General features: G+C 40.8%; 1 protein-coding gene across 5 annotated transcripts in view; it reads right to left on the bottom strand.

Annotated features, from left to right (window-relative positions):
- The window catches only part of Limch1 (LIM and calponin homology domains 1), a 308334-nt gene that overhangs the window by 82719 nt on the left and 199382 nt on the right, over positions 1-26233 (bottom strand). For all 5 annotated transcript variants that reach the window (XM_013009081.1, XM_013009082.1, XM_013009085.1 and 2 more), the window contains exons 4-6: positions 14094-14200; positions 8929-8959; positions 3294-3404 (exon numbers count right to left, since the gene is read on the bottom strand). In XM_013009081.1, the coding sequence (XP_012864535.1) occupies positions 3294-3404; positions 8929-8959; positions 14094-14200 (249 nt within the window). The remainder of the gene's footprint in view (positions 1-3293; positions 3405-8928; positions 8960-14093; positions 14201-26233) is intronic.

Raw genomic sequence — 26233 nt, 5'->3', positions numbered from 1 at the left:
CCTCATCTGCAAAACGGGACAAGTAGCCCCACCTGTCTCACAGGGCTGCTGGGAGCACTAAACGCGTTCATACCTGGAAAGCATTCAGAAAAATGCACCATGCAGAAACAGTACTCTAAAAGTACCAGCTGTGCTTATAATCGCGACTCGGTTCACACCGGTATAAAATTTCAAAGTAGAAACAATACAATGTTTATCAGTTAAGGCCACACCTGCACACCCACATCCTCCTCCTCCCTTCTTCTCTACTTATGTCCTGTATGTAGGTGCCTGGGGTCCAGCTTCCCACTAAAGAGGGTGGTCATTCACATCCGGAAGTGATACGCCTAAAGCAACTTGGTAGAGCATTACAAAACTGGCGTTTTAAGGAAATGTATCAGAAAGGCTTGACCGAGGGCTCCACGACCTCCACACCTATAGACCACAGAAGAGATGGGGAGGAAGGGAAAGGCAAGAGGCTTCCTGGAGCATCAGCTGTTCTCTCACAGCGAGTGATGATCACGAACAGCACACCGGCTGCCCTACCCCGCAAGTGTAGCCAGCCACGGCCCAAACTCTGACCAAGCCCAAGCAATGGGAGCTGAATGCCACCACCATTTTGGAGAGTGAACACCATGCCATTGTGGGTGTCCTTGGCTAAGCTGGAGCTCAGGGGAAAACAAAAGGCTTCTTCCCCAGCCAGAAATAAAGATGTGGGCATCCTCATCAACTTTGGGTTTTGGTCACCCAAAGTGAGGTTTTTGTGGGAAGGACAGGAGATACCAAAGGCTGACACAGTCTATAGTCATCCTTTGCGGGGGTCTAATTTCCTTGCCTTCCAACTTGGGAGTCAGTAGCTTTCTGTCTTCAACCCAGATCACCCCAGGAAAGGAGAAAAGATTGAACATCAGCCCACTGCACCAACTGCCAGTGCTCAAGTAAAAGTGGGTTAATGAGAAGGGTGGGCACTACTAGATCCCATGAATTTTCTGAATTTGTCACTCCTCTGTCTTCTTCCTATTGCCTGTGGTGAGAGATGAGCATTACGGGGGACAGGTAGTGACTTAGGGTGTTTGAGAAACTCCATAAACTGTTGCTGTACCCTTCATCATTTTCTGCTTGCTTTGTGATGTGTATGATCTACTTTTCATACTGTATTATGTCTGAACATACTACTTTTCCAATCTGATTGCCCATTCTCTGCTACCACACTGTGCTTATGGAGATGAGTCACTTCACCAATAATAACAGAGCATGCTTTATGTAGGAGACACAGTGTTACACAAAAATCAACAAACACCTGTCCATCAGGGCTTCTTGACACAAAAATCAACAAACACCTGTCCATCAGGGCTTCTTGTTCTAGTAGAAAAGACAAAAATAAACAGAAAATCATAAATGGATTGTAGAGAGCTGCGAGAGGCCGCACCTGGAAGATGGCGCCGGCTTCCGCCCTCCGCCTTCCCGATGGCGAGTGCTCTCTGTGGTAAACAACTCCTTATATGGCTAAGGCAAAGAATCTGGCTTGCTTCCACGCACCTGAACCTATTGGTGGTTCCCACGTGGCGTATCAGGGTTGGCTACCCAGCGGGTACTTAAGGCTGTGGGGAATTCTCCCCGGGGTTGGGGTCAGAAGATTGCTCAAAGGTCCTGAATAAACTGCAGAGAGAAGAGTTCGGTGTCGCGTCTTCCTTGGTGGTCGAGGCGGTAGCGACAATGGATGATAAATATCATGATGGATGGATGTTAAATAGCATGGAGAAAAAGCAAAGCAGTGAAAGGAATAGAAGTTGGTGCGAGTGGCTACACTGGCAGAGGTCTTACATTTAGTTACCTGTCATGTCCCCTCCCCTCTGTGTCCTTTCTTCTGCCAATACTTTTTACCTTCTGAAACAGGAGGAGGGCAGGACAATCAGAGGCCCTTTTGCCCTTGGTCCCAGTGATTGGCACGGTCCCTTCCTTGGAGCCATATACCTAGGGCCAGGGTAATGCATTCTTTTGCCTCTCTAGGAAGGAGCTAGAAGCAGGCAGGCCTACAGAAGCTATTAGGTACTTGTGTCTTTTTTTGAAAGGGAAAATAAATTCAAGAAAAGAGAGAAAAAGACATAAGGGGAGAAGCTACTCTTTTGAATTTCTGGTTCTCTCCCCTGAGATCTGCTTGACTCATTTTCAGTCTGAGTTCTGTAGTTAAATCCTCTTGGTTTTTTATTTAAGCCCCCCTCCTTTGTAAGGCTTTCCTGACCGACTGAGGGGCAGGCCACTGTCACCATGCCTGTGGAGATCCTTTTGATATATAGCAGCACCAATCCTCTGTGAATACCTTCTACAATATGTAGGACTCTATAATAAGGGCTGTAGATGTATTAAATACATTGTCAATGATACTATACACATCCCTTCCCCCCACTAGAACAATGCAAATTAAAAATTCTGACTAGTCTTTGTGAAAGAAAAATTAATTTTAAACTTATTTCAACCTGTGTGTATACACAGCATAAAGAATCCCAATAAACAAAGCTTTAAAAAATGTGTTCTGGAGCTGGGCATCAATAATCCTAGCTACTGTAATCCTAGCTACTCAGGAAGCTGACATATGCAGATCCAGGTTCAAGTCCAGCCCTGAGGGAGAAAAGTTTGTGGGACTCTTATCTCCAAGTCACCAGCAAACAGCCAGAGCCAGAAATGAAGCTGTAGCTCAAGTGGTAGAACAGCAGACCTAAAGAAAAAGGCTAATGGAGGGCTTGAGTTCAAGTCTCAGTACCAGCACACACACATGCACACATACACACACATACACACACACACACACACACACTGTGTCTGGATTTTCAGACCATCCAAATACAATGTCCACCAGATGCAGAATGCTTCCAGTTTCTCAGAGCCTGTGTACAGTGGGTGCCAGGGTGGGTACCATTGCAAGAACTTGGCTGGCATCACCTCACCCACACCAACGCCCTGACTGGCAAGCAAGATGACCTTTAGGCAGAAAGTGCAGAGACAAGTGTTCGTTCGTTTGTATAATACTGCATTGTTTAATTCAAGTCCTGAGCTCCCTGCATACCAAGCTATATACTGACAGATCACATTAGCACTTTTTAGACTTAAAGTGGGATGGAGCTCAGATCTTCCATTCTCCAAAGGGCATCAAAGTTCCAGGAGATGTGAGACACATGAGGCAAATACATCATCCACAGACAAATGGTCATTTCCTTGAGCACATGGAATCTTTGGTCAACACAACCCTGAAACCAGGAACTGGGTTGCTCTCCCACCTTGTCTAATCCCCTGGGGGTAAAGAAGAGCCAAGTTACCTTTCGCATCTGAGCCAACAATCCTTCAAACTCCTTCAGGTTGAGTGTGGTTCCATTATAGGAAGTACAGCTGTTTGCGGCTTTTCCCAGCCAGTAAATGGTAACTAAAACCTGCAAAACAACACAAGGCACAAGAATAGGAGAATTTGTCCTCAAGCAGGATACTTAAACTCTTCATGGGAATGTAAACTAGGACAACCACTCAGGATGGCAGTCTAGAGGTTCCTCAAAAAACTAAACATAGACCTTCCCTATGACCCAGCCATACCACTCTGGGCATCTACCTTGAGCATCATGAGCTGATAAGAAAACACTGGCCCATCCATGTTCATTGCTGTACTATTGACAATAGCCAAGATATGGAAACAGCCCAGATGCCCCCACAATAGATGAGTGGATCCAAAAAAATGTGGTACATATACACAATAGAATTTTACACCGCCATTAGAAAGAATAAAATAATGTCATTGGCAGGGAAATGGATGGAACTAGAATAAATCATGTTAAGTGAGATAAGCTAAACTCAGAGAGACACATAGCACATGCTCTTTCTGATATGTGGAAATTAGATCTAAAATACACCGGGATATGATAAATTATACAGGATATTCACACACAGCAAGACAAAAAGAGGATGCTCTTAGGAGAGAAACACAAAGACACAATGCCTACATGCCTCTGTATATTTATATAAAATAATATGCACACTGAAATTAACTAAAAGATATGAAAACAAGAGAACTCTTTTTTTGTTTTCCTTTCTTTCCTTTTTAAGCTTTTGATGATTCTGTCTTCTTTACCTTATGTATGATGTATTCAAGTGTATATCTTGGAAGGGTTGGGGGAGGGTACAGAACTTGAGGGAAAAATGGTGAAAAGGTACAGCAGTAGAGTTCACTAGACACTGATGAAAGTGAACGATACAACTTGTGGGTGAAGGAAGGGAGGAACTGGGAGAGAATAAAGGAACAGAAGATACTGTTCAAAAGGAAATGTACTCACTATTATGTTATAGCAAGCCCTCTGTGCATCACCTCTATCATAACAATAAATTAATAATAATAAAAAATTAATGCGTAACCGGGGCACCTGTGCCTATGCCTATTATTCAGGAGGCTGAGCTCTGAGGATTGCAGTTCAAATCCAGTCAGACAGAAAACTCCTTGAGACTCTTATTTCCAATTAACCATCCTTCCCTGCCCCCCCCAAAAAAATGCCAAGAAAAAAAAGATTCTTTAAAAAGCCTCCACCACTAAAAAATGAAGAAAAAAAAAAAGGAAGGAAGGAAGGGGAAGGGAGAAAAAGATGCTTAAACTTGGGAATCAATAATGCTCCAGGAACAGGAAAGCTGAAAGGCAAGAACTGATTTGCAAAACCACCATGCATGAGGTATCCATTAAATGTAAAACCATTTTAATAAGAACCCAATGCTGTCTCAGTCAACACACCATACATATAATTCAGTGAAGTAAGACTTGTTTCACAAAAAGCAAGCTTGTGACCAAGTGGTCTCTAAGAGAGCAGGAAGCAAAAATAAATCCTCCAAGATTTTTTTCATGATTAAGCTGCAACATTTTTCAGAAACTCTTTGGAATCATTACTCAGACAAGTAAATGAAAGAGACTGTCAAAGCCGTTTGAGAAAGGTGCTTCTGAAGCCCTCCAAATTTTGCTTGTGGGCACAGAGGTTCTGCTAAGACCACCTGGCAAAAATCCCAAAGGAATGATGAAGGTTAATTAGTGCTTCCTAGTACAGATCAACACAGTATATCTCATTAAAGTCAGAAGAAAGCCACACAACAAACAATGCGGTCTGTGGTGCTCTCCTTTTCGACTAACATGTGATTTCCATTCATCTGAGATGGGAACTTTTTTTTAAGCTTGACACAGCAGTCACCAATTAAACGACCTTGGATGTTTAAGAATGTCTATGAATATTCAGAGTCTGAAGCTACAGTCCTAAATTAATTTTGTTCTGTCTTTCCAAGAAAGCGTCCACAAAAGCAAATGCTCTTAACTTTCTTTCTTTCTTTCTTTTTTTTAAATGCTCTTAACTTTCACTCCGCAATAAAAAAACTACCAGGAATTGGCCAAAGATCAACTCCACGGAGCTGAATTGTAGGGACCTACAAGCCACGCAAAAGCTCAGACGATTATTTTCTTTTTATTCTCTGCCTTACTGCATCAACCAGGCTGGAAAGTTCTTATTGTGTCTTCTTCTACTTGGTAGGTCGGAAAATGCTTTGGACAAGGTGTGATAGATACATGGTTCCAGCTGGCCACTGGCCCAAAATATGGTTATGAGCATTCCTGCTAGGATATGATTCCATTTCCTACCTCTGTGGGAAATTTTTACATCATGAATCCTTCCAAATGTCCAGAAGGCCTTTTCTTAACTGATTGCCTACAAATAAATTCCTAGAGAAGAGACAATCCCAAATGTCAGGACATTAACTAGGACCATAAAATAAGTAGTGTATGTTGAGTATGAGGCTATCCTGAAAGCCATCAGAGGAGAATGGTAGATCCCCTGTGCTGTGTTTTAGATTATGGGTTTCCTGCTTAAATTTCCTGCTTAAAATGCAAGGCACCAGTGGGTTCATACCTGTAATCCTAGCTACTCAAGGGGCTGAATTCTGAGTACCACAGTTCAAAGCCAGCCCAGGCAGGAAAGTCTGTGAGATTCTTATTTCCAGTTAGCCACCAAAAAGTCAGAAATGGAGCTGTGGCTCAAGTGGTAAAGCACTAGCCTTGAGCACAAGAGTTCAGCGACAATGTCCAGGCCCAGAGTTCAAGTCCCAGACCCAGTAAAGAAATAAATGAAACAATACATAAAAGTATATGGTGAAAATGGCACATATCCCTAGTTGAATAGAGGAAGAAAAAGAATGTAGGAATGAGAATGTTAACAAATATAAGAGCAACTGGGAAGTTCCCAAAAAATAAAATAGAGATTACAGCCAAATTTTCTATTTTCTGAAGGAAGATATTTTCTCATGTGCCTCAATTTAAATTCAAAATAAAGAAGCACTAATGTACTTATCTTTTGAAAATAAGATTTAATCAATGGCTTTTTGTATGCCAACAATGAGAAAAGTGTGGCTGAAATTAGGAAAGCAACTCCATTTGTAATAGCCCCACAAAAAATAAAATACCTAGGAATTAACTTAACCAAAGAAGTGAAGGACCTCTATGATGAAAACTTTAAAATCTTGAAAAAGGAAATCAACACAGAACTTAAAAAATGGCAAAACCTCCCTTGTTCTTGGTTTGGAAGGTTTACCTTGTTGAAATTGGCATTCTTTCCCAGGCTATCTACAAATTCAATGCAATACCTATCAAAATTCCAACCTCATTCTTCAAGGAAATAGAAGAGGCAATCCAAAAATTCATATGGAACAATAAAAGACCCCGAATAGCAAAAACGCTCCTCAACGGAAAGGACAGTGCTGGAGGAATATCAATACCAAATTTCAAACTCTACTATAAAGCCATAGTAATTAAAACAGCTTGGTATTGGCATAAGAACAGACCTCAGGACCAATGGAATAGAATTGAAAACCCAGAAATGAACCTACAGTCCTATAGCCATCTAATCTTCCATAAGGGAGCTAAAACAATAGAATGGAAGAAAGACAGCCTCTTCAGTAAATGGTGCTGGCAAAATTGGTTAACTACATGTAGAAAACTAAAGCTAGATCCTTATATATCACCCTGCACCAGAATCAACTCCAAATGGATCAAAGACCTTGAACTCAAAGCAGACACTCTGAAAATATTACAGGATGGAATAGGAGAAACCTTAGGTCTCCTTGGCTCAGGCCAAAATTTTCGGAATAGAGACCCAGAAACACAACAAATCAAAGAAAGGTTGGACAAATGGGATTGCATAAAGTTGCAGAGCTTCTGCAGGGCAAATGACATAGCTAGCAAGATCAATAGAAAGCCCACGGATTGGGAGAAGATCTTTACTAGCCATTCAACGGACAAGGGTCTCATATCTAAAATATACTTGGAACTCAAAAAATTAAACCCTCAACAACAAATCCTCAAAGAAACAACTGCCCAATAAATAAGTGGGCGAAAGACTTAAAGAGAAACTTCTCTGAAGAAGAAAGAAGGATGGCCAATAGACACATGAAGAAATGTTCAACATCCCTAGCCATAAAAGAAATGCAAATCAAAACAACATTGAGATATCACCTCACCCCAGTTAGAATGGCAAAAATCAAGAACTCTAACAACAACAGATGCTGGAGGGGATGTGGACAGAAAGGAACCTTACTTCATTGTTGGTGGGAATGTAAACTGTTCAACCACTTTGGAAAGCAGTATGGAGGTTCCTCAAAAGACTTCACATAGAACTCCCCTATGACCCAGCAATCCCACTTTTGGGCATTTACCCAAATGTTTACAAACAAGACCACACTAAAGCTACCAGCACAACTATGTTTATTGCAGCATTATTTACCATAGCTAAGATCTGGAACCAACCCAGATGCCCCTCAGTAGATGAATGGATCAAGAAAATGTGGTATATATACACAATGGAATTCTATGCCTCCATCAGAAAGAATGACATTGCCCCATTTGTTAGGAAATGGAAAAACTTGGAAAAAATTATATTAAGTGAAGTAAGCCAGGCCCAAAGAAACATAGGACCCATGGTTTCCCTTATTTGCAATATCTAGTATATGTATGAGTCAAGCAGAAAAGGTCAGATAATGTGATGTCAGGAAAATGAACCCTTAGATATGTATTTTAATGTTTTTTTTCTTGCATGCATGTGTTTCTAACGCATTTATAAGATTTTTTTTTTTTTGTTTTTTTTTCCCTCCCCCACAGTATAACCCCTGCTTTCACTATATTTGATGTCAGTGTAACTTGTGGAGGAGAGGGGGAAAACCAGTTGTTTAAGGATACAGGTGGACCTGTTGCAACAATGAGAAGTACAAGTTGTCATGTCCAAAACGAGCTTTACAACGTTGGTGGGGGGGGAGGGGGGAAGGAGAAGGATTGGGATTAGGGGGGAGGGGGGAGGCTGGGAAGTGATGTGAAGGGTAAACAAAGGAGGAGGCTGCAATGCTTGGTAAGAAATGTATGCATTATCCTGCCCATGCAATTGTAATCCCTCTGTACAGTATGTTCACAAATAAAATAAAATTAAATTAAAAAAAAAGAAAATAAGATTTAACTACAAAAACCTGGTGCAGAGAGGTACTAGTAACTCAAAAATTAATAGGAATGCAAAATTCAAAAATACATGGTAGGCAACAATGTTCATATTTTCTATAATAAATTACTCAACTGCTCAATTTCATCACTCCATCTAAGCTAAGAGATAAAGGCTTAGTATTGACATTGATCACTGTGTGCTTCAAGAAAGGGATCACAAACAGAACACAAGCCTGCATGCATTTCTACACAGAGCACTTAACTCACAACTCTCCCTCCAATCTGCAGATTTTAGTGCAATAACAGTTGTTCATTATTATAGCAGAGATAAACATTCCCCTTTAAAAAGAAGGATGCTTTCCAACAAAGCATGTGAGAGATGCTGAAATGAGCTCTAATTTATACTTCCACTATCACAGTCAGAAGAATACAAGTGTAGAAAGAGAAGTTCAATTACTCACATTTTTCAGCTTCCTACTATAATCAAGGCTCCTAGGTCAAAAAAGGGAAAAGAAAATGTTATCAGGATAGCAATAGCATTATTATTGAGGTCTATTGTTTAATCAACTCTAACACTTACAGTGAACACAAATAACAAAATCAGAAAAAAAACAGATTTCATTTTTTAAGACCTATGATGGGCAAACACAGTGTAGAAGATCAAGTGAGACTGCACTATATCGTAAGAAGATACTTTGTAACATCTGGAAAATAAAAAAAAAACCTGGTTTAAAATTGGGACTATTTATATTTCAACTCTCAAAGCGTGTTGAAAGTTCAAATACAGACCATGTTTCAACCTGAAGTACATATTAATAAATAGGACCCACTATTTTAAGTCAATTGAGAGTGGAAGGAAGTAGGTGGATATGGCAGTACGTGCCTTTAGTCCCAGCTGTACAGGAGGTATAGGGAAGGGGTAGACAGGCCTGAACTGTTGAAGATTCTGCCTTGAATAAAGTCTACTGCATTTCTAAAATCTTCCTGTATAATTATTTTGTGTTGTTGTTCAGTAGTGATGCTTGAATTCAGGGCCATCAGCTTCCTCAGCTTGCTTAGCTGATGCTCTACCACTTGGAGCCCCATCTTTAGCCTAGCATTTTTTCTGGTTATTTTGGAGATGGATTCTTTTGGGCTTTTCTGCCAAGGCTAGCTTCAAGCTGTGATCCCCTGGCTCTCAAACTCCAGCTAGGGTTACAGGTGTGAGCCACTTGCACCTGGTTTTGTAAGTACTTCTAATAAAGGTCTGAAACCTCATGTAATTAAACAGGTCTGAAAATATGTGTTCCAAGAAACTGTACTATCCAAATATTTGTCCTTTGGTGCTCTAATATAAATTAGAGTTGGAAATTGGTCATAAACATGAAAATATTCATGTTATGTCCACATGTGTACTCAAATATACATAAATGTTTATTCTAAAACCGTACACAACCAAAGCTACTTGACAGTAGTTTGTAAACATTCATCCAGTGAGATATTAAATTTTCTCCAACATTTGTATCAAAGTTTTACTAACTGGTCAACAAATAAATACTAGGCCAAGCAAATGCTGGATTTCGATTCTCCACACAGAGCAGGGGAGGTATGTAGAAATGCTAGCATTATAAACCAGTCCAGAACTTCTCGAAGTATTTAGCTCTGGGTCACTTTATTGTGGCATATTCTAACCCAAGGTACATATTAATGAACAGGTGAATCATTTTAAGTCAATTGAGTGTTGAAGGACTAGCTGAGCATGGTGATACACGCCTGTACTCTCACTGTGCAGGAAGCATAGGTAGTGGGCAGAGGTCTGAAGCTGGTTGAGGCAGAAAATGCAAGATCCTATCTGAAAAAGAATCTAAAATGGCCGGGCATCGATGGCTCACACCTGTAATCCTAGCTACTCAGGAGGCTGAGATCTGAGGATTGTGGTTCAGAGCCAGCCTGAGCAGGAAAGTCTGTGAGACTCTTATCTCCAATTAACCACCAGAACACCAGAAGTGGTGCTGAGGCTCAAGTGGTAGAGTGCTCACCTTGAGCTGAAGAGCTGAGGGGCAGCGCCCAGACCTAGAGTTCAAGCCCCATAACTGACAAAGAAAAAAAAAAGAAAAACAGAGGGCAGGAAGCTTTGAATGTGTCAGTAGAAAACAATTTAGTAAACTGTGGAGATCAATCCATCATCAGGGGATTAGACTGACAGAAGCCTCCATTCATTTAGATTTGATTAACAGACTGTTTTTATGTTTCCAGTTGTAATAGAAAAAATAGTATGTCTTTATCTGTTTAGATATCTGCTAGTTTTTTCATTGAGCCACAAATCATAAATAACAAATCTATAAATGTTAATTTTTTAAGAAAAGCAAGAACTGACAATTTAAAAATGTTCACCAACTAACAGCTCATTAAGTTACAAGTTCATTGACTGAATCATGCCTGACAGTTAGTAGGAGCTTACAGGGGTTTATTGTAATTTTAATCTAAAATTCGTATGCATTTCTGAATAAAACCATCCAGTGAAATAACTTTCCTGCATATAGAGAACATTGCCTCCTTTCTGCTTGGAAGCCTCGCCCCCTCCCTAAACTGGCACCTGGCCCTTTAATTGTACAACTACTTTCAGACATCAAGCTGTTTCTTCTCCCAAGCCTTCAGCCAGTGCTTGCTCTATTCTGATTGTTGGCAGATCTTCCCATGGCTGGCTCTTGCTGCCCATTCCTGTCTTAGTCCTCAGCCTTCAGTGGCCACTTTGAGATGTCACCTGTGGATGGCTCAATAGCTTCCAAATCTCTTTGCATTTCAATGCCTTTACTTTTTCCTATTATTTTTATTTATTTTGTCTCTCAAGTTCTTGGCAATGGGGTGAAAAAAAATCACACATAGCAGGGCTATCTTGCTCATTCGGTTCTCTAGGGAAAAAAGCTTCAGACACATAGGAGTTGCTCAGAAAATATTTCCTGTATGCAAAGTACCAGAGTTCTAGAGGGATGTTATGGACAGGCAATAAGAAACGTACCTCACTCATGTAAAGGTAACCCCTCTGTACAGCATCTTTACAATAAAATTAAAAAATTAAAAAGGAAGTGCATAAGGGAAAGAAATTAAAAGGGAAGAATGGAGAAGAAATGACAAAAGAGAGCTAGACAGGAAGACAAGATATCAATGGGAGGCAGGAGGCAGGAAAGCGGACAGAAAAACAAAATGAAAGGTGAAAAGAACAAGAAAAAGATGGCGCCCTCAGAAGGGACTGCACCGTTTGTTAATATGATTTTTCCTCTTTTACGTTTCTTTCTATACATTAGTACTGCTATTTTTGTTTTTGTTGTTGTTGTTAGTTTTGTGCTAGTACAGGGTCTTGAACTCAGGACTTCATGCTCTTGTTTAGCTTTTTCACTCAAGGCTGGCCACTCCACCATTTGAGCTATACCTATCCTCATACCCTTTTGCTTTTAGTTAATTGGAGAGAAGAATCTCAACTTTTCTGACCAGGCTAGCTTTGAATCTTGATCCTAAGATCTCAACCTCCTAAATAGCTAGGATTACAAACATGAGCCACCGGCGCCTGGCTGGATGACTGTTCCTTCCTTCCTTCCTTCCTTCCTTCCTTCCTTCCTTCCTTCCTTCCTTCCTTCCTTCCTTCCTTCCTTCCTTCCTTCTTCCTTTCCTTCTTTCCTTCCCTTCCTCCCTTCCTTCCCTCCCTCCTTCCTTCCTTTCTTTCTTCCTTCCTTCCTTCCTTCCTTCCTTCCTTCCTTCCTTCTTCCTTTCCTTCTTTCTTTTTTCTTTCTTTCCTTCCCTTCCTCCCTTCCTTCCCTCCCTCCTTCCTTCCTTTCTTTCCTTCCTTTCTTCTTTCTTTCTTTTTCTTTCTTTCCTTCTTCCCTTCTCTCTCTCCCTCCCTCCCTCCATCCCTTCCTTCCTTCCATCCTTCCTACCTTCCTTCCTTTCTTTCTTTCTTTCTTTCTTTCTTTCTCTTTCTTTCTTTCATTTTTCCTCCTTCCTTCCTTCCTTTCTCTCTCTCTTTCTTTCTCTCTCTCTCTCTCTCTTTCTTTCTTTCCTTCTTTCTTTCTTTTTGTTTGCCCAGGTCTGTAATAAGCAAGCTTGATTTAGAATCTTCCTGGAAGAAAATTCTGTCTAGTTCCATTTCACAGATGAGGACATACGTCCACTGAAGCAAAGATACTTAGCTGGGATCACAGATCTGAGGGCTGCAGACTTGGGGCTAGACACTAATCTCCTGATGTCTAGATTTTTACAGATAAATGAGAAAGGTTATATGAGTTTTGAACTTTATAACCAATCAGCATCAGAATTTTCCTGCTTAAATGGCTTCGAAAATGTAAATGAAACTTCTGATACAGTCAAAGTGAGCTTTCCACCATCCTCGTGTTTGTGTGTGTGTGTGGTGTGTATGTGACTAATTACTACCTACAACCTTGCACTATTGCTAGTGTTTCTGGTCACTTGCCACCCAGGTGAAACTACAAATATGAGATGAAGCAGAACCTAAAGCAACTTCCTCAAACGATTTATAGAGGCTGGATTCAAGAGTAATAAATGGAGCATGTGATGATCAAAATGAGGGGGTATGCTGGTTCATTTAGTCAAATATCCAACGCTTTATTCTGTTACTTTTTTCACTGAACTCAAAATTTTTCCATGAGGAAAATTAAGGAATAGCATGATGAAAACTGAGAAGTAATTTTAAATAATCAGTCACAGTTGACTCTCTTTTATATCACAAATCAAATGTAAACCAAAGTTTATTGCATTCATTGTTTTCCATTTGCATTATCTTCATCATTATTATTTTTATTAAAATCAAGATCTGCAAATAGAACAATGAATAACTGAATTTTGGCTTTTCTCCCTTATCTGTTCATCCATGATGAAATGACTCCAAAAAATACTAACTCACAGACACTGTCCATGAAATTCAGTTTTAATATGAAATCATATTCATGCTGAATATTGTTTGACTATGGTAGAAAACATTTTATATGACATCAGTAGGGTCTGAAGAACTTTTAAACATCAGGCAGGTTATCTTCGCCATGTAATAAGGACATGTTTGCTTTTTTACCCAGTTCATGAGCTATTTCTCTACAGAGTAATATATTCTGTTCCAAGAAATTTTGGCCTCAAACAAGGCTCAGAGTGGATACAGTTAATAACGGCCAAGGGTCCAATATCCTTCTCCAAAGAGTTTGATTACCGATACAGATGAGGAAACAGTTACAAATGTAAATGCAAGAGACATTTCACCATTAGCAAATGCCTTCCCTGTACAATGAACAGAGTTCAGATCTGTTTACCTAGCAGTGGTCTTCTAAGAACCTGTTCAAATGCCTGCTTGAAGTCAATAAAAAGTTTTTGTCTGAGACCCACAGATTCTGCACATACTTCTCTCTTGTTACATATTACTTAACATTTTTTTCTCTTCTTCAAAATTCTAGTTGTTTTCATGATTATTGCATTTGAAAAAAATCCTATTAGATCACAATCAAAACTATACACACAGCACAGGCTAATGTGCATGTTTACAAAAAGTTGATCTTTACCAACCCATTTTAATTTTGTAAGCATCATCATTACAAAATGGTAAATGAAACCATAAAGGGCTTTCCTTTAAGCATAATTGTGTACTCACTTGACTGGGCCTCTGTTGGAGGTATCCTGGAGGTCGTTTGGGTCAAAGAGTTGAGATTCTTTAAGGCCAAGTTCTTTGCAACCTCTCAAAAATAAGATGATATTGTCCTGGAGTAAAGAAAGGAAATATTTTTTATGAAAAAGAAAAGGATATTTTTATGAACCTGACTATTGCCTGCAATAGTCCAAATTGCCGTAGGAATGGTTATTGAATCAAGTCTGAATTATGGCTTGTCCCATAACAAAATTATACTTTGTTGGAAAATGACCGAGTAAACTGACACTTCAAACTTTCAAGTCCACAAACTGCCAAGTTCGCTTTCTCCCTTTAGCTTGACACATTTGTACAAAGCTGCAAAGAAAATGCCATTGTAAAGAACTTAGTATCTTTTTAAGGAGTAGTGTTTTAAAAATCAGGTATTCTCCATTGCTACCAAACTCTTTGTCCATAACTTATTTCCTAGTCTTTATGTGTTGTGAGTCATGGAAATAAATGAATTATTCTGAAAGGGATTGCAAACTATAGGTCATTCTTTTGGAATGTTGTGGTATTAGTCAACAGGTTTATCAATTACAAGTCCCTAACTGTTTTCCTTCCTTCCCTTCTTCCTTCCTTCTTCCCTCCATCCCTCTCTCCCTCCTTTCTTTCCTTCCCTGACTCCCTCCCTGCCTTTCTTGCTTTTCGGGAGGTACTAGAGTTTGAACTCAAGGCCTCCAGATTGCTAGACAGATGCTCTACCACTTGAACCATACCCCTACTTCTCTAAAAGATTTCCAAAGCTATTGATTGGGTCTATCAGGTAGTAGAAATGACAGCTCAGGGAATGTGGGCTCCAAGAATCACATTAATAAGAATCCCCTCTGGATGCTTTTAAAAAAGCCACTGAGGAAATCTGAAATACTGGCAGGAGTTACTGAATCGTGGACTCACCCAATGCAGTTCAACAGAGGAGACAAAAAAGACAATACCATCAATGTACCCAGTGTGCAGGCAAGAATCTGCTCTTACCCCCTCCCCATGCACATACCCTAAGGTAATCTCTCTTTAAGGACAATATGATAGGTCACCCTCTGTGGTTATGTCACTAGTCAGTTGGCTCTGATTAAATAAAAAGAAAGATGATTGGATTGGGTGTGAGCTAATAAAGGGACCTTTATAACCAAAGGTAAAGTCAGAGTTCCCACCACTTGGGAGTTTTGGAGCTGCAAAGATCTGAATTCTGCTAGCTGTGGTTGGAGCTTAGAAAAGGTTTCAAAGATGTTTAGGATCTCAGCTCCCACAAACACCTTATTTCATCACCTGTGAGACTATCAGCAAAAGACCCATGTCCAAATTACCGACCCACAGAATGATAAATGAGTGAAATGATAAATGAGTGGTAAATGCTAAGTTCATGGTTGTTCTTAATGCAATAGTTTAAAAAAATTCACCATTGGCTCTAAGCAATCAGAGCATTAGCAATCAATTGTTAACCTATTTAAAGCCTTTGTTATATACCAGGTATTCTTCCAAGAAACTCATTTAATCCCTGTATAACTCAATGGAAGAGGTACTAATCTGTCTTATCATTTGATGAATGAGCAATCTGACATTCAGGACAATGAATTAAATTGTTGTGAGAAACATGGTAAAAGCCAACATGGCAATTAGGAGAAACTCAAGCATGAAACATGAGGCCAAAGGACCGTGGACAAGAGGCTTTGGGTGCAGCTCTGATGATAGAGAGCCCTTGAACTCATGGAAGGCAGAAAGCAGGAAGGTCCTAGTGGAGGTTGTGAGTGAGAAGTGATGCCCAGATCTGAGGTGGGAGTGGGGCATAGGGGGAGGAAGGAATGAAGAGACAAGAGTTAGGAAGCTGAAGATCAGTGAGGATGCAAATACTAGCCCTTGCTCACTAACACTCTTTCTTTCTGAGTGGGGCTGTGGGCTTTTTCAGAGGGCAAGTTGCACTATAGTTCACAGTGCCTGTGCCGGCAGCTCTAGATCTCTTGTTGGCTGACTGCGAGCTGATTTTAGTACATCTGAAGACATCCAGACTCTAGTTGCTTTCTGCATTCTTTTTAGTTATCAGATTTAATGGTTCCCACCACCCTCTAGTTTTCTACTTTGTTAGCAAGACATGTCTCATTGATTAACTTTATCCCAGTGAGCAAAGAAAGAGACAGCAAGGGAAGGAAAAAGGGGTGGGGATGTAATGAGTCCTTTTCAGAAGATCCTTCTTTCCTACTTATTTGTATATTGACTATTCTGCCACTAAATTTAAATATAACAGCTTCTTTAAAAAATAAAGGTTTTCATCTCAATATTTCAGTCACCATATGTGAAATAGTTTTAATCCTTAAGATGTTCACCCTTTTCTCCAGTTAGTTTTCCCAAAGATTTCCATTCATCAGTGAATGAATATGTTGACATAACATTCTACCTGCATGTAGACCTATCCCCAGTCTCAATACCCTTCTTTACTCAATACCCAGGACTCTTTTTTCAATATCCTGGCCTCCAAATGGGCCCTCCTGCTTCCTAGACAGCTAAACGAAGACTCCTCCCTGGAACTTGGCCATTCTCTGTTGCATTAGAAGAAGCAGTCAGAAGATGATGAATACTTGGGGATTGTCATTTGGCAATATAATATAAAGAATGGTTAGATAACTGAGGAGCAGCTGGTTGTGATAGCATACACCTATAATTCTGGCAACACAAGAGACAGAGATAGGAGGATCTCAGCAGGCAAAACAGGTTCGACAAGAAATGTTCTTATTACCTTACTTATGTAACTGTAACCCCTCTGTACATCACCTTGACAATAAAAAAATGAATTAAAAAGCAAACTTAAAAAAAAAGCAGGACTAGGAAGGTGGCTCAGTGGTACAGTGCTTGCCTTGCATGTATGAGGTCCTGGGTTCGTGGCACTGGGGCTCAAGTGGTAGTGCTAGCCTTGAGCTGAAGAGCTGAGGGACAGCGCCCAGGCCCAGAGTTCAGGCCCCATGACTGGAAAAAAAAAAAAAAAAGTAAAAGGACTCAACCAGTAGAACACCTGCCTCGAAAGCATGAGGCAAGACAAAGGCACCACTGGCTTGAGCAATTTGTTTTTTAATTTTTAATTTTTTGTTGGTCATGGAGCTTGAACTCTGGGCCTGGGCACTGTCCTGAGCTCTTCAGCTCAAGGCTAGCACTCTACCACTTGAGCCAAAGTGCCACTTCCGGTTTTCTGAGTGGTTTATTGGAGATAAGAGTCTCACAGACTTTCTTGCTCTGGCTGGCTTTGAACCACGATCCTCAGATCTCAGCCTCCTGAGTAGCTAGAATTACAGGTACGAGCCACCAGTGCCCAGCTGGCTTGAGCAATGTTGAGGACACCATATTCAAAAAAGGATGCACTCCTCCCTCGCCAGTGTGCATTTCAGCAATGAGAACCTTTAACTGGCACAGGATCAATTCCAAACCAAGACAGTGACCAGGGCAAATGTTCAGGTGGGTCTTTGGATGCATTCATTTTTTTTTTTTAAATGGGCCTGAGAGCTCTGTGCCTCTTGCTTTTTAAGAATCACCTGAAACCACACTAAAGGACCAAGCCCATGATCTCCATGTAGTTCCATAGGATAGGTAGGCTTGTGGCACCCCAGATTCTCAGGCCAAGCAAGAGATGCTTTTCCCATGCACATTCTCAGTCCCACACACTTCTCCGGGAACACCATGTGCAATCGGCCTGCAAACACGCAGGCTATGTGCTGCAGCCAGCCCGAACAACTTGGACTAGAAGACTTAAATAACTGCAGGTTTGTTTCCAGCTCCTCGCTGCAACCTAATGATGCTGGAGGGGAGCCAGGCCCTAGTCAGGAGCAAAGCCAGTAGGAAGAGCCACCCAGCCAAGAGCTAACAAGGGCATCTGCTGAAGCAAGGGAGGACTATGCCTTTAATTACACAATGCCTCTCGTATATTCTCATCTGCCCTGCTCTGCACATTCAGATTTTACCACATTTACAATTTTAAGCAAAACCCACAACCTAGTGTTTTAAAGGAGATGAACTGGGAGACACTGCTTTATTACAATGACAGTTAATTTTAGCTTTTACTGACACAAAGCTAGCAAAAATCCACTGAGACCTAAGTTATTTTTATAAGACAAATTTAAAGGACTCCAGAAAAAAATCAATGTTACTGAAAAAAGAACCTAAAAATTGGAGATTGTGGAGCTGGGAAGGTGGCTCAGTGGTAGAGTGCTTGCCTTGCATGCATGAGGCCCTGGGTTCGATTCCTCAGCACCACATATGCAGAAAAAGCCAGAAGTGGCACTGTGGCTCAAGTGGTATAGCACTAGTCTTGAGCTGAAGAGCTGAGGGACAGCACCCAGGCCCAGAGTTCAGGCCCCATGACTGGCAAAAAAAAGAACAAGGTATGCTTACCAGCGGGGCGCCAGTGGCTCACGCCTGTAATCCTAGCTACTCAGGAGGCTGAGATCTGAAAATCACAGTTCAAAGCCAGCCTGGGAAGGAAAATCCATGAGACTCTTATCTCCAGTTAACCAACAGAAAACTGGAAGTGGTGCTATGGCTCCAGTGGTAAAGTGCTTGCCTTGAGCTGAAGAGCTAAGGGACAGCGCCCAGGCCCAGAGTTCAAGCCCCACAACTGACAGAGAGAGAGAGAGAGAGAGAGAGAGAGAGAGAGAGAGAGGCTGACCAAATGCAATGTTTGACCTTAATTGGATCCTTATTCCAAGAAAAAGTAAACAATACTCTACAGTCAAATTTAAATGTAAACTGTATGTTGGAGGATATTGTTGAGTGAATGCTAATTTTCTTAAGTGTAGTGGTGCCAGTGCAGCTATGTGAGAAAAATGCCTTCATTTTTAAGCATGCATATAAAAACTAAGTAATGACAAAAAGCCCTCCGAGCTCCATGTCTGGCATCTCCTGGGTCCTCCTTACATACTTTCCTCACTGACTGTAGCTTTCTGTCTGGGAGGCAGGCATCTAGCCCTTGGTGTTCCCCAGGGAAAACAGACAAGGGATGGGATGGCAAGCTCCCGATGTACCTACTCTCTGGAGATTTTGGTTTTTTCTTTTGCCATCCATGGCAAAAGTGTGACATCATCATGAATGTGGAATTCACATGAAGGTAATATACATCCGTGTTTCAAATGTATACACCTCTACTGTCAGATGTTTAAAAAACACGTTAAGTTACTGTTAGGTGAAATGAACCCCAAGATAAGTATTCAAATGTTTTTTTCTTTCTTGCAATTGTTTCTAACATATTTATAAGATGATTTCTTTGTTGCTTTGTATGTCCTTCCCCCGTGGTATAACCCCTGCTTTCATTGTATTTGATGTTGGTATAACTTGTGGAGGGGAAGGGAAAAAATAAATCGTTTAAATAGGGATACAGGTAGACCCATTGCAACAATGAGATGTACAAGTCGTTATGTCGAAAAACGAACTTTACAACTTTGGCCAAGGGGGTGGAGGGTAGGGGAGGTGGGGGGGGGAGTGGGAGATGGGAAGGGATGGGAAGGGGAAACAAAGGAAGAGGCAACAATGCCTGATAAGAAATGTACTCATTACCTTGGCCATGTAATTATAACCCCTCAAGATGGTATTTTCACAATATAAAAAAAAGAAAAAAAACTATACAAAACACCTATAGAATCTTTTTTTTCCCCTAATGTCTATAAATAAAAAGACTAGGTGAAGAATATAGTAATGTCGACTAAAATAACCTCTGGTGACTTTATCATTTTACTACATTTCCTACAATAAACACTGTCTATGCAATTCTTAATAAGGTTTAGAATAGTACAGAAAGATTTGTCAGTATATCAGCGAAGATCAAGATCTTGTCAGAAAATCAAGAACTACCAATAGCACATCCTCAACAAGTCTTTAAAAAACAAACAAACATGGTTTTGTGTTAGATTTTCTCCATTGGAAGCAAACTCCCTTTAACAGAAATTCAATTAAGAAATTCAGAACTTAAGGAATATGTTACCAAAAAAAATATCTGCAGGAATTTACCCAGTAATTAATAGAACTTGGGGATTTCCTGAACCAGTGTGTTCATAGTTATGACTCCAGCCTGCATGGGTTCCAGTCAAACCCCAGGAACTGGCCCATATCCAACAACAACCAGCGTTCGCCAGACTGTCAATGCATTTTTATTTGCCAGGAGCAACTTAATGAGGATACCAGCTCTTCCACTGAGAGGAAAGAGCAATTCATTGGGCCTGGAGGAATTACGGAGTGAGTTCACCCAGAAGGTGGCAGCTGGTGGCTGCTTGAAGTAAAAAGAAAACATTTATGGATGGGAAATTAGCAAATGCCTGGTGGGTTGCAGAAGAGATGATGGTTAGGAGGGAAAGAGTTGTAAAAGGTAAGACTGAGGAGCGCCGTGAGTGACCCCAGAAATCTGGGCCATTCTCTAAGCAGTGGGAATCCAGGCCAGTTCATGCAGAGGGGAGGATTCCTGGTACACTACTTTTGTCTTAGGAAGATACATCAAGTTCAATAGGAAAGATACTGGATGGGAAAGAGAGTCCATGCAAGAGACTCTGCAAAGATCAGAGGCAACGATACCAAAACTATGGGGCTGCGAACCCCTCACTTTGGCTTGGCCATTGAGTGTATTTGAGAATCATATGGAGATGGAGAGGAATCTGGGTGACACTGAGGGTTTTCACCGCTCAGGTTATCTTCAGGGACAAAAAGGAGAGCAACGAGAAAAGGAACTAGGCTAAACTTGGAGTGCTCCACTCTGGGAGCCACAGCTCCCTGGGAACCACACTAGGGTCTGAAATTGAGAAGAGAGGCCCTGCTGATACATCAGCATATGTATACAACAGCAGTGAAAGATGGCAAGAGCTTTTCTAGAACAGCTCAGAAGAACAGGAGAAATGATGACAGAACTATCCAGAAATCAGTTGAGGAGCTGCTCCTTGTGCCAAAAAAGAAGAGGAAGAAAAGCAACCAGGAGGTCAGGGGGTCGGGGGACCAGCTGGGAGCACTTTGCAGGGAGCACCATGTGTCCATTGATGATAACACTAGACTGGCCATATGACCTGAAGTGATGATGACACTAGAGTGGTCATGTGACCTTAAGCAAGGTGCTTCATGACTCTCTGTCTCAATTTCTCTTCTGAAAGTATAATCCTTACACATGCACCTCCATGTTCACTGCAGCACTGTTTACAATAGCCAGGATATGGAAACCACCCAGATGCCCCACTACAGATGAAGGGATCCAAAAATTGTGGTACCTATATACCATGGAATATTTTTTTTTTGGGTCCCGTCATGGGACCTGAACTGTGGGCCTGGGTGCTGTCCCTCAGCTCTTCAGCTCAAGGCTAGCACTCTACCACTTGAGCCACAGCACCACTTCCGGCTTTTTACTATTTGCTTATGTGGTGCTGAGGAATCGAACCCAGGGCCTCAAGCATGCAAGGCAAGCACTCTACCACTGAGCCACCTTCCCAGCCCCATACCATGGAATATTATGCAGCCATTAGAAAGGACAAAATAATGGCATTCGCAGGGAAATGGGTGGAACTAGAAAAAATCGTGCTGAGGTAAGCCAAGAGCAAAGAGACAAATGGCACAATGTCTCCCCAATAAGTGGATGTTAAATCCAAAATGTAAGGAGATATGACAAAGTAGACAAGACTCAAGAAACAAAGGACCTCCACTCAGCTGGCCGAATCATTACTAAATGATCCCATGCTGCTGACCACATATATAGTATATATGTGCACATCTGAGGGAAACTAGAAGACGCACGCAGAAACAGAGGGAAACAGGAAAAACATACAACAGCAGGACCCATCAGCTGCACTGGTCATTGATCAAAACGAACTAAGCAACTCAACGGCAGCGATGGGAGGGAGGGAATGAGAGGGAAGAGGGAACAGATGACACTAAGCAAAAGGAAAGAAATGTACATATCACCTGATGTGCAAGAAATAACTATTGCCAAAGCTCATAGAACTCATAAACTTTATAGACTTCATAAACTTTAATTTGCCCATGAAGGTTGGAATGTGTTTGTGACTTTAACTATCACTGTCTCACAATACTATGAAATTTCTGTAATCACTTAATCACAATAAAAAATTGCTATAATAAAAAGTACAGTCCTTTGAGTGGCTCACCCGCCCTATAGGATGTCACATACTCCCTCTGCGCTCACATTCTCCAGGTCCTCCTTTCATTATACCACTCCAGCCAGGCACAAGTCCTCACAGGCTGCCAAACATCCCAGGGAGGTCTCTGTCAGGGTCTCAGCCCTGAGTTATCTCTTTATATCTATTCTTTTTCAGCTCAGATAGTAACTGGAACAATATCTACAGTAGAGTGAGGACATAACACAAATGTATGAAATGAGTGAGTGCAAAAAATGGAGGTAGCCATAAAGTCATAAGATTGCTATGTAGAATGAAATAGGAGAATATATGTAAAGCAGTTACAATAGAGGTGTCTGGCACAGAGCCATAATCCAGTAAATGTTTTCTATTATTACACTTGCTTCCATTGCTAGGATGAAAACTGATAAGTTGGACTTTCTTCATTATTTTATTTTATGGTAGTACTGGGGTTTGAACTCAGAGCCTTGTGCTTACAGGACAGGCACTCTGCTACCTGAGCCATTCCTTTATCCTTTTTGTGTTATTTTTTAGGTAAGGTCTCATTTTTTTTCTTTCTTTCCTTTTTTTTTGTTTGCCCAGGCTGACATGGACTATGATCCTCCTATTCATATCACCTACACAGCTCAGATTATAGGTACATGCCATTATGGCCAGAATTTTTGTTGATGTGGAGGTCTTACTAACTTTTTGTCCAGGTTGGCCTTGAACCATGATCATCTTGCTGCTTACATTCTATTCTAATCATTTCCATTTACACATTCTCTTTCTGGCTTATCATTACCCAGAACCATTCAAGGGATCTCAAATTCCTGCATCCTACTCCTTGACCTTAGCCCCTCCTTCTGGATTTCTCATTGTTTCTCTTCCACAATGCCAACTTTCTCTCTCTACTCTGTCCTTTCTTTCCTGTCCATGTCCTTCTCCCCAAGTTGCTTTATTTCCTTCAGGATCCAGTCCTGTGTGACTGTTCAACTATTCCACTGTCTGTGTCTTCAATGTTTTTACCTCTTTGTTGTTCTTTGAGGAATCAAGAAATAGAGAAAATAAAGAGCACAAGTGGAACACGTAGGCCTGGGGGCTAGCCCAACTCTCTTTCGTCTCTTCTTGAAGAGAGAGACACAATGTGTATATATGGAACGACATCAAGGAGAACAATGCTCCTGGCCCCACACCTCTCTTCCCCTTATATTTTGGAAGAAGTAAGGAGAATTGTCTAGCTCATCCAATTCTAGATTTCCTTTCCTAATGACAGCCTGTCTGTAGGACATATGTATCCTGTCTACTCTGTCATGTGGTAAGGTGTCTTTCTCTGTAGGGGAGGTCTGTGGCTGTCCAGCTGTCCCAGGAATTGGGGGGGGGATGCATTTATTTAATTTAGGAGTAAGGATTAGAGAATTGCTTGGCTGAAGCTCTAAAAGCCATATGCTCTAATTTGTTTCATGTTAAGTAAAGCTGATATTCTGATCTCTTCCTAACTCCTGTGTATATATCTCAACTGGGAGAGAAAGTGGTGTATTATAGATTGACCACCTTCAATCCCTAACTTGGCTCCCAGAACGTCTAGAAATAATGGTGCTGTAATCACTGGACCAATTAGATAAGCTTGGAAAAGTCTTCTGGGCATCTCGGGCCAGTTCCCTCTCTGACCCAACATTCTTCTGCATTCTTTAGTCTCTGCTGCTCACAGAAAACATCAACCCTCCTCCGCCCCATCCCTTTCCCAGGGGTTAAATTCCCTCACCCATTTTTTTTTAAAGAAAAGAATATAAAGTTGAATATTCTAAGGCATTTTGCAATAATATGTTAAGATTTTTTTCAACAACTGGAGGAAGATGTGAATCTTGGTTAGGGCAAAGATCAAAGAGTCATTGTTTTCATGTTATTATGCATCCTATGCTTAATGTATGAAAGGTAATGTGGGAAGTGTCCTGGGCAAGAGGGGTCATCATTAGAATTAAGACTCTTATTTGTAAATGAGAGAAATAAAAGCACATGTTGGATTACACAATGGGTCTAAGCCAGCCCCGGGTGGGGTGGGGATGCAGGTGACTTTGAAGTAACTAGAGGTCAGAGCCTCCCGAATTTGGAGCCTAGACTTGCTTTACCTCTTGTCTGCCTGTTCTGCATGATTTCACCAGATTTCTTCCACATGGATCTCCAAGTTCCAAGTTTTAGGCATGAAAAATGTCACTCTCTGAGAGGTCCAACTCTTTTTCTCATTTGTACTGGGAAAAAAACATCTCAGGAAAAATAAAACCCTCAAAAAAAACCCTCTACTTTCCTGCCCAGAGTCAAGTTTCATCGCACAGTGGCAGATGGGGCCATAAAACTGCAAGAAAATGGTAGAGAAGAACTAGTTGGAGAATCATTTCTACAAGAAAAATGTGATTCATTAAGAGGAGACATGGAACCCAGGCTATATTCACAAAAGTAGACCCAAGGTGGATTTTTCTTGCACAATTCTTACAGAGCAAAGCAGAGTAGGGTGAAACACACCTGAAATCCCAGCAACTGGGCAAGAGGGAGCGCAAGTCTGAGGTCAATCTGGGCTATACAGCCAGTTACAGACCAGACCAGGTTAAATAACAAGAGTTAAACTCAGAACAAAGTCCTTAAAGAATAGAATGCTAACTTAACTGCTACTGTACTAAATATAATGCTTTTTTGGGCAAATTCTAAGACTTGAACTCGACCTGGGTGCTGTGCCTTAGCTTTTTTGCTTAAGTTGATACTATATCAGCTGAGCCAACGTTTTGGAAGTTAATTGGAGATAAGAGTCTCAAGTACTTTCCTGCCCAGGCTGGCTTCAACTTACCATTCTCAGATCTCAGCCTCCTGAGTAGCTAGAATTATAGGTATGAGCCACTGGTGCCTGGCTAAATGCTCAAATTTAATTTTACTTTATTTCTTTTGCTCTTTGGTTCTACAGAAGTTAACAGTTTACAAATGAAGCAAGTAAAAGCTCATGAATTCTGCTCCCATCTTATGGGATGTTTAGGAACAAAGAATGCCCAACCCCTAAGATCCCATTGTTCCCTCCTCTTGATTTTGATCCCTCTCTCTGCATTACACACTTGTGGACATTCAAACAGCTTCCATTTCTTCTCTCAAGGACTTGACATTCAAGCTCACTTGAAGGTCAGTCCCACTGTGCTCTCTCAGGAGGACTGGGAGCCCAGATGATCAGAAAAACAATTGAGACTGCAAGCAATTTATTCCTCTGAAAAAATTACTGAGCCATTCCCCAAACTACTTAACCTAACCCTGAGACTCAATGGAAGCATTAAAATGTTTTCCACCAGATTGGTTTCCAACATAATTTACTAATTGTGCTTTGAGAGGCAAATGAAAAATAGTTTTCATTTACATTAGAATACAACTGCTTCAACTATCATAGGCCCATAATCCCATAATGCCCATAACTTGACACGCATGACCCAGAACAGTGATGAAATGTAGCCCATGGATGATAATGGGTTTGGTACTAGTCCATGATTAAATAAATACAGAATTGAAAAACAAGCATGTAGGAGCTTTAAAAACAATTGGGCATTACAATCACATCTAGTTGTGGGAACAACAGGCTCATCTCCTTGAATATGGGAGATTCTGTTTAAGATATCTTCCAATCCACACGAGTCACATATTGTGCTAAATTATGTAATTAATGGCAACAGAATCACACATTAGTATATATTGAATTAAACAGCAATCACAATGTATAAGTAAAATACAACTGAATGCCATTCTATCCTCTTTAGACAGCTATTATGAAAAATAAATCCTGGTGAGAATGGACAGAAAGTCCATAACTGTTGTGGAAAAGAATTTGGTGGTTCCTCAAAAAATTGAACACAGAATTACATGTTCTAGTAATTCTACTTTTAAATAATGCTTATACTCACAACAGCCAAAAAGGGAAAACAATCCAAATGTCCATCAAGAGGTGGAGGGATAGAGAAGTTGTGCCATGTATTTACAAGGGAACATTATTCAGTAATAAAA

This window comes from Dipodomys ordii, unplaced genomic scaffold, assembly GCF_000151885.1.
Source record: "Dipodomys ordii isolate 6190 unplaced genomic scaffold, Dord_2.0 Scaffold8, whole genome shotgun sequence".
Classification (NCBI taxonomy): Eukaryota; Metazoa; Chordata; class Mammalia; order Rodentia; family Heteromyidae; genus Dipodomys; species Dipodomys ordii.
This window is presented reverse-complemented; position numbering and strand designations above follow the sequence as displayed.